At 60.0% G+C, this 9,094-nt stretch overlaps 1 protein-coding gene across 1 annotated transcript in view; it reads right to left on the reverse strand.

Moving 5' to 3' along the window:
- Positions 1 to 7,109, reverse strand: part of SH2B2 (SH2B adaptor protein 2) — a 7,571-nt gene extending 462 nt beyond the window's left edge. Inside the window, exons 1-7 of the mRNA XM_015570243.1 lie at positions 6,997 to 7,109; positions 5,301 to 5,392; positions 3,911 to 4,002; positions 3,657 to 3,818; positions 3,015 to 3,223; positions 554 to 725; positions 7 to 12 (exon numbers count right to left, since the gene is read on the reverse strand). Coding sequence (XP_015425729.1) covers positions 7 to 12; positions 554 to 725; positions 3,015 to 3,223; positions 3,657 to 3,818; positions 3,911 to 4,002; positions 5,301 to 5,392; positions 6,997 to 7,041 — 778 coding nt within the window. The 5' untranslated portion in view covers positions 7,042 to 7,109. The remainder of the gene's footprint in view (positions 1 to 6; positions 13 to 553; positions 726 to 3,014; positions 3,224 to 3,656; positions 3,819 to 3,910; positions 4,003 to 5,300; positions 5,393 to 6,996) is intronic.
- Positions 7,110 to 9,094: the final 1,985 nt, after the last annotated feature.

Below are 9,094 nucleotides of genomic sequence, written 5' to 3' on the forward strand. Positions count from 1 at the left end.
GAGGGCCCCGGTCTGCAACAGGACCCAGCGCGTCAGTGCCCCGCTTGGGTTCCCTAGTCCCCTTCCCCAGTCCCAGTGCTCAGACAGGGACCAGAGGCCCGGAGAAAGGGGGTGCCCAGGGTCACAGAGTCTCACCTGTGTCCAGGGAATGCCCGGTGCTGCCTCTGAGCACCCCGTCCCCCTGGGGGAAGCACTCAGGACGCGCGGTGGGCCTGCCACGCCCCCTCCAATCCAATGGCCCTGATTGCTTACAGCCCCAGTCCTGGCCTTCATCCCACTAGAGCAGTGGTTCTCAGCCTCGGCTGCACATTAGAATCACCTGGGAATCTTTTTAAAATCCTGATTTCTGGGCCTCATCCTCCGGAAATTCTGTTTCTTTGTTACTCATGTTGTGGCCCTACCCATAACAGAATCCCAGGTGATTCCAATGTGCAGCCAAGGTCGAGAACCACTGCACTAGAGTTAGCCAAGCTGGGACGCGGCCTAAGCGACTCCCTCCCCCACTGCCCACCTATTTCTTGAGCCATTACCCCTCCCAGGTGGGGCGTCTTACCAGGCGGGGGGCCTTGGACCCGCACGTAGCTGCGCAGGGTGACGTCTGCGGAGCCCCCGGACTCCAGCGGGATAGGGTGGGTGTGGAAGTGACGCAGCATGTCAAGCACCGACTGGAACCACAGGTGCTGGACGTGGCACTGCCCGTGGCCGTTCAGGGACAAGCGCAGGTGCTGTGGGCACAGAGCCGCATGGTCAGGGGTGGGGTCCTGGACTGGCAAATGCCTTTGGGGGTCTCCGGGAGGACCAAGGCTCATAGAAGCCCCCTGGGGCTGTGTCAGAGCTGACTCCTACCACATGAGTCCCACCTGGGGGTGGGGTGGGAGTCACTCCCGTGGTGGGGGTTGGAATGGGTGGGCAGCAGAGCCAGGCTGGAACTGAAGGGAGCAGACAGTTGTCCCTATGGTGGGAGCACCCACATCATGCCCCTCACATTCCCCAGAAGGCGGAGATTACAGCCCCCGTTTAGAGATGGGAGACGGAGGCACAGCGAAGGAGCGACTCACCCCGTCACAAGGCACAGACTCCTGTAGGTGTGGTTCTCCCGCCCTGCTCCCCACAGAGTCAAAGCCCAGAGGGTTGGAAACCAGGGGAGGCTGGCGGGGAGTGACTACGCCTCTCAAGGATGCAGTGGGAGCACCTGGAGCACGGGGAGCAGGCTGGTGCCTCCCGGCCGCATGGGACGGATGCCCCAGGGAGAGGAGCCACAGCCTGTGGCTCTAGCGGTGAGCAGTCTCTGGCTTCAGCTCAATACGCATCCCACAGGAGGAAGAGTAGCTGCCATTGTGTATGGCAGGAGGGGAGGTGAACGGAGGGTTTCAGGGTATGCACACGGCCTTGCCACCTACATACAGGACAGAAGCCCAGGGGGTAGGGTGGTGGGGATGGTTCCATGAGTGAATTCTGCCAATCAGTAGGGCCAGAACAGTCAGTGAAGCCCCAGAGGGAGCATTAACTGAGCATTAACGGCACTCGGGACTGGGCCTGAGGCAAGGTGGGTGCATCTGTCTTGGGAAAACCTTTCAGATGTTTATTATCTGAAGGTGAAAAGAGCTGCCTCCGAGGGCAGACAGACGTCCTCCTCACCAGGAGGAGTGCCAGCAGGAGGCGGGGTCCCTGAGAGGGCAGGAGTGGCAGTTCAATGCGGGGTCTTTCCTTTCTCCTGGGAGGAGAGGAGGGTCCAGCTCTTTCTTCTCCCCACTTTGGCCCCCTTGCCCCTCACTGACTGGGCACCATTCTCGCCTCTGGCTTGGGTGTGAGTCACAGCCAGGCCCTTCAGGGAGGCTGCTTGGGGCAGTGCTGGCCAAGGAATACGCTTGGGGCTGCCAGGATGGCATTACGTGCCTGGTTGTCAGAGGAACTGGTAAGGGCAGCTGCTTTCCAAGGAGGCGTCTCTGGGGAGGTGCTGCCTCCTCCACAGAGTGACAACACTGCCAGGGACAAAGGCCCAGGGAGCCAGGGGAGGGCTCGCCCCAGGCCAGCCGGGGGTTGGGACACTGAGTGTAGGGCTGGAGCAGGAGGGCTGGGTGAGCCTTCCTGCAGCAGAACTGACAGGAACCATGTCCTGGGAGGAGCCTGGCTGGGTTTGTTTCCTTATCAGAAACTCAGGATTGTGTGTGTGTGTGTGTGTGTGTGTGTGTGTGTGTGTGTGTGTTGGGGGGTTCAGGGGAGGAGAGGGGCAAGGGTTGAGGTTTCTGCCCCTTCTGATCACACTGTAACCCTCCACAGTCATTTGACTTTTCGGACATATTTTCCTGTGCACCTTAGGTCCTTATATCAGCACACAATGCCCTTCCTGGGAGTCCACTTTGGGAGCACTGTCACACCTTTGCTGTGCCTGGCTCACCCTTCCCCCTGCACCTCCCTCCCCTGCACATCCCAGGTCAAGGTCTGCTCCTGCTCCTGCTCCAGCCCCAGCACCACCCTTCTGCGGGCCCAGCCTCTCCTCTTCTGTTTGGTCCTCTAGGATCCCTGTGTGTGGTTCCCTTCCCTGTCCCTCGGCCTGGGGCCCAGGAAGGCGTGAACTGACCTGAGGAGGCAGGAGGCGGGGCTATCTGGGAGTGGGTGGGGCAGGAGGGCCTTGGCTGACCCTAGTCCTGCCCTGAGGTGGCTCCTGGTAGAGGCCCTCTGGAGCCCCAGTGCTACGTGATCCCCAATACACAGGGTCAAAGTTACGTCCGTAGGAGGCCTGGCCTCCCGAGTGCTCAGCCACAGGAGGGGCTTCCCGTCTGGATAATGGAGAAGCCATATCTGGGGCAGATTTATAAGACCCCAGAGAGGTGTGGGAGGGATCCAGGTGGTTCCAAGGGTGTGGCCAGAGGTAGGCCTGGCCCATGGACGGTCATGCCACACCTACATCCACCCAGCCTCCTCCGGGGGTGTGGGCTTGACTCAGGACCAGGGCTCACTCGGCCCCCTCGCCCAGGGCTGGCCACTCTGTCCACAGCTCCCTGCACACTTGCCTTGGCCTTGCCTTGGAAGTTGAACGTCAGTACGTATTCCCCAGGCCGAGTCTCACTCTGGCGGATCACAAAGAGGCCATGGCTGCGGGGCCCGCCTGCCAGCACCAGCTGAGCTGCCTTGACCCTGGACAGCGTCCCGTGGAACCAGGGGTAGTCGGAGAGCTCCAGCTCGGGCGCCACCTCGGGCTCGGGCTCTGCTCCCTCTTCCCCTGCAGAGGATGACAGAGCGAGGGGGCGGCAGGGGGTAAACACATGAGAGAAGAGACGCAGCGTCTTGTTGCGTTTCCACCTGTAACACGCTGTTTGGGTAATTTTAGAACAAGGCCAGGAGCTGACCCCACCCACTAGTTAAGCACATGAGGTCAGCTGAGGCACAGAGAGGAGCGGACTACCTGGGGCGGTCTCTCAGTCAGCTACAAACCTACTTTCCTTGTCCCTTACCCCTGGTTCTGACCCTCTGCACCCCTCTGAGAGCATTTTCTTTGCAGCCAGGGCCCGTGGGAGGTTGTGATCTGGACTGGCCTACAAACGCTAGCACGCAGCTGCTGTGCAGAGCACTAGTGGGATGAAATGTTACAACTTCTGAGGCTCAGGAAGGCTTTGGAGGAAGGAGGGGCTAGGAGACAGGCTGCCCCACTGCACCTGTGTTACTGCTGTCACCAACGCTGCCGCCCGGGGGTTCCAGAGTCTCCAGGAAGGTCTCCAGTGGGACATGGGCCAGGGACTCGCCGATGGCATCGCGAGCTCGGCTGTGTGGGGCTGTCACCACGGCTGTGGTTGTCTCTGGGGGCCGGGGCAGGTCCACTGCTGGAGAAGTGGCAGGTAAGAAGCACATCTGTCTGACCACCCCCTCCCACCCTGCCATCCACAACTCCAGCCAGCTCTGCCCCACCTACCTTCCGTGAGGAGCTCACAGCTGCAGGAGGCCATGCGGCTGGCCAGACAGCCTCCCCGGGCACAGGACAGCTCTGCGTCTTCCTCGCTGTCCCTGCGAAGGAAGACAGCATAGCCCTGTTCTGCCATGGGATTCGGACCCTGGACAGCTCACTGAACTAGGCCGTGGCTCACGTGAGGTCCCTGTGCCTCCATGTCCCTCTGTCACACTCCCAGCTTGCTCTTTGGCTGCCATGTGTGGCTGGGACATATGAGAGAGGTCTCCAGGTGGACAGTCCTCCTTGAGGTCACACGATGCCTGCCTACTAACCCACAAAGGGCTGGCCTCCTCCTGGGGCCCCATGGAGTCCCACGAGTGGTGGCAGGGCCTGGCAGTGGGCGGGGCCTGGGCAGCTGCTGTCCCTGCCTCAGGCCTTCGTCCCTGCCTCAGCCCTTAGTCCCTGCCTCAGGCCTTCGTCTCCCCATTGTGCCCCTGCCAGCTATAAAATACCACAAGGCTCACCTTCACAGGGTCTGATGAAAGAGTTTGCAGGACAGATGGTTGGAAGGGGGGCAGGGGATGGATTATAACCACTTTGGGGATCGGGGCCTGGGTGGCACTCAGGACTTCAGTCGTGCTTCCTTAAATGAAGCTGTCAATTAGAAAGCAGCAGCCCCTCCCCGTGGGGTTCCGCTCACCCCATTAGCCAGAAGAGCTGTTGCCAAATGCTCTGCTGCTGGTCGGCCTGCCCCTCCTTCTCCCGCCTCAGGCTCTCTCCTGGATGGTGCAGCCAGCCGCCCTGTTGCTCTTCCTGCGCACGGCTGACCACAGCTGCCCCTTTACTGCCACCCATGGCTCCCCACTGGCCCTGACCTGGCCTCTCGGACTCTCATCAAAGTCCCCTCCTCACCAGCTCTAATTCTAACAACCTGAAGGCCTCAACGTTCCTGCAAGTTCCAGGCTCACACACACCTCCACACGTTTTGCTGGGCTGTTCTCTCTGCCCTCCCCTTCCCCAGCCCCCTCTGTCTGGCTCAGGGCCACTCTTCCTTTAAGCCTCTGAGATGGTGAGCACCTCTACCTGCATGCGTATCTGAGCCCCAGGCTGTGTTAGGGACCTCTCCTCTATTCCCCCACCCCTATACCCCCCCCATCAACACTGCCCTTCTCCTAGTGGTCTCAGGCTCCCCTGGGGGGAGAACAAGACTTGATCCAACTTCCTCCTAGGTCCCCAGGCCCTGGCCCTGCAGAGCAGGCCTCAAAAAGCCTGCTGGGGATAGGGGTGGGGGTAGAGATGAATGGCCGGCACCAACCTGGAGAGAACCGCCATGAGAAAAGCCCTTTTCTGGAGCTCAGCACCAGATAGCTACCTCCAACCTGCCCACCTGTCCTAGTGCCACTTGGGCACTCACCCAGGGTCCACGCAGCCCTGGATGTCAGCCACCCATGAGTGCTTCTGCAGCGAGTCGATGGTCTCCAGGATGTACTCGGCTCCATTCTCCACCTGGGGAAGGGGTGCCAGGAGTCCGGACGGTAGTCAGTACCCTAACCTCTGCCATTCTCACAGGGGCCTCCAGACCCCTGGACAAACGGCTCATCCTCCCCTTCCCCATGGTGGCTCACTGGTGTGAGCATCAGGGAAGACAGTGGGGTCATCATCAAGCACCACCCCAACCCGGGCCAAGGTCCTGGGGTACAGCCTCCTCCCACACTCTCAGCAGCCCTTGGGGGTGACGGGGATGATGCTCAGGCACCCGAGATGAAGCCTCGGGAGGCCATGCTGCCTGGGGAAGGGCGGGCTGGCACCCCGGAGATGAGGTGAAAGGACCTCACAACCCTCAAGTCAGCCAAGGGGCAGCTGGTCAGCACACTGAGTTGAGGAACTCACCTGCCTCAGTGGCTGGGACTCTTCCTCGGAGGTCATACCCTGGGGAAGCAGCCTCCATGGGGGGAGAGGAGGGGAAGCCCTGGCTGTGGGCCAGGCCCAGGGTGCCCTCCTGCACATTCATTATGTGGGGAACTCTTCCCAGCAGCCCTGGGAGGGAGGCAGGGTGCTTCCCCTTCTCAGATGAGAAGACTGCGGTTCAGAGAGGCCAGGTAACTGGCTTAGAGCCCACCAGCACTCTGGCAGTGCTGGGACGGGAACCTAGGGCTCTGCGTGCTCTCAGCTTCCTGTGTGCCTCAGTGACAACGCATCCCAGAGCTGGGAGGGTCCTTTTCTGAATAGACGGGGACACGGAGGCCCAGAGTGGGGCTGAGCACAGTCAGCAGCACAGAGGCCACTCCGCTGTCGGGAGTGATGCCCTGGACCCGTCTCACCCAGCAGATGGGAATGCCATGCGGGGAGGGGCTGTATCCTCAGCCCCCAGCCTGAGGTGACTCAGGCTATGGGGTTGGCAAATGTTTGCTAAGTGAGTAAGGGAGTTCGTGACTGAACAAACGGGAGAACAAAAGCAGAAACCCAGCCAGGAGCCTGGAGAAGAGGGTAGGGGCTCCATGCAGCTTGGGTTGGGAGGAACCAGGTCTCCAAACATCCTTACTCCTCTGAGGAGGCACAGGGCACAGCCCTGGCAGCCTGGAGCCCTGTTCTCAGCGACCCGAGCAGGCTACCCCAGTGACATGGGTCCTGGGGAAAGGACGCACTGCACCCAGCCCACCGGGGTGCCTCCCTGCCCACCTTTAGTACCTCTGTGGGACCATGTGCTCTGTGACGGGGGCATTTGTGAAACTGCTGCAGTCTGGCTACCCGTTTGCCTGCCCATGGGGTGGGTATGTGCTGGCTCCAGTGTGTGTGTGTGTGTGTGTGTGTGTGTGTGTGTGTGTGTGTGTGTGTAGGGGGGGAAGGGAGGAAGTGAAACTCAGAGGAGCTTCCCAGGGGCCCAGAAAGAAATAAGAACAGGGGGCCCCAAAAGGTGGGTGACACCCAAGGCGCTTGGTTCTAAAGCCCGGGCCTAGATTCAAGTCGCTGTGAGGTGCCTGACATCTGTGTAGGGTCCTAAGACCCACCCAACTGGGATCCCTCCCCCTGCAGTGGCCACAAGCTGAGCTGCCACGAGGGAGGTGGTCGGGGGCAGCCAGAGGACCCATAGGGCTAAGGGTGAGACTCACCTTGAGCACAAACGTGTTGTCCTTCTCGGGCATCTCCAGGGGCATGGTGGTACGGACCTCGATAATGGCTGAGAGGGGGATGCTGACCTTGGGCCTGGAGGCCTGGGACGCCAGAGGAAGGGGCAGTGAGTCACCACAGGGCCTTCTGAACCCTCTCTACCCTCCCACTTCCCAGATGGCAGAGCAGCCCCCGCTTAGGATGCCATAGCAGCAGTGGCACGAAAGGTGTTCCGATCCCCATTTCACAGACAGGTAAGTTGAGGGAGTCTCTGGGAAACAAAGGGACCTCCTCATACAGTCACAGAGCAAGTGAGGGGCAGGGTTGGGACTGACATCAGAGTCTCCCGCCTGTGAGCCCTGCAGGGTGGACTGTGCCTGGGCTGCCCTTCTGCCCACTGCACCACCAGGTCTGTGGTTTTCACTTTTTTTACCTTGACTCATAGTAAGAAATACATTTGACATTGTGACCCAGTACACACACAGGTAAGAATACCTCTGAAATGAAAGTTTCGGCAGACACTATTTACCCTGACCGTGTGATGGAGGGTGGCATTTTCTATTTTATTCTAGTTCATTTAAAAATAACGCAGGTCTCCTCCTTCAAATTAGACTTCCCAGAGCACAGCTCTGGAGCCCGACTCAGACAGGGTTCCTGGAACTGGGCAGGGCCGTACCTTCCGGGGGAGGAAAAGGGACCCGTGTGGGGTTCAACCAAGGTGAGCTGGCAGGACTCCCAGGGAGGGCTACCGTGCCTGGCCCTCCCTACTTTGCCCCAAAGCTCCTGGCCATGACCCGAAAGCCCCCTGGGGTGGCTTGAGGCAGATTCCTGGCAGGGCCTGGGCTCTGGGACAGGGACTTTCTCAGGAGGAAAGGGCAGGATCACATGTTGGGGGGAGGCAGGCAAATGGGAATTCCTGGCAGCACTGGCTACCATCCAGCGGATGCAGGGCCGGGCTTGGAGTGGTGATGGAGGGGCTCAGCGGACCATGGAGGCCACGGCGCCAGCCACTAGGGTAGGGGCCACTGGAGCACATGGAACAGACAGAGGTCCACAGCGAAGGCCTGGACTGGCGACCTCGGCTGGGCTCCTGCTGGCAGGAGGTCCTCGTTCCTCCGCCTGACATTTGAGGCCTGTCTGTCCTGGCCCAGATGCCTTGCCCCCTGTTCTCTGGACAGAGCCATAGGCTGTTTCATGACTGCAGACCATCACTTATTTATAGCTCGTGCCTCTGGGAAATGCCTGTCCCGGGGCCCTGCCGCTTGGGGAGCACTTATGCAGCCTGAGCTTCACCACCGTGGGGTCCCTGGAGCACCCAGTGCTCACCCATTGAGGTTTACTATCCAGTCCTGCAAATACTGGCCTCCTGGTGGCTCCGCAGTGGCAGGGGCCAGCCTTGCACCGGCTCTGAGGGGAGGGAGGCCAGAGGCCTGATTCATGGGGCTGTGGGAGAGGAAAGTCGTAGAGTCCCAGGAAACAGCCCCCCAGCACGAGCTCCTGTCCACTCCAGGGGTGCAGCTAGGCCTCCAGGACGAAAAGACAGTGGGGCTTATCAGCAGGGTCTCCCTGGGCATACATTTGGGAAACGGGACTTGAGCCCTTACCATGGAATGACCCACCTTCCTACCAGCTGAATTCCCAAACATTCGCATGAAAAACAAAGGGTTGGCCCGGCGGCTGGCATAGCTCAGCGGTTGAGCATCGACCTACGAACCAGGAGCTCGCAGTTCGATTTCTGGTCGGGGCACATGCCCGGGTTGGGGACTCGATCCCCAGTGTGGGGTGTGCAGGAGGCAGCTGATCAATGATTCTCTCTCATCATTGATGTTTCTATCTCTCTCCCTTCCTCTCTGAAGTAAAAATATACCTCTCCCCCCAAAATGAAGGGTTGGGGGATGGGAGGAAACCGCCTGCCTTCCTCAGAGGTAGGGAAGTGACCCTGCCCTCTGCAGTGGTGGGCAGTGGGCTTAGTGGGACAGCCAAGGCACCAGCTGCTGCACCCGCCTAAGCATTACAAGCAATCCTATATAACCGCATTGGAGATGTTGGGTTTATCTTATCTATAGCATGATTTATGGCAAATTCAAACTCATGAGAACT

Source organism: Myotis davidii, unplaced genomic scaffold (assembly GCF_000327345.1).
Source record: "Myotis davidii unplaced genomic scaffold, ASM32734v1 scaffold726, whole genome shotgun sequence".
Classification (NCBI taxonomy): domain Eukaryota; kingdom Metazoa; phylum Chordata; class Mammalia; order Chiroptera; family Vespertilionidae; genus Myotis; species Myotis davidii.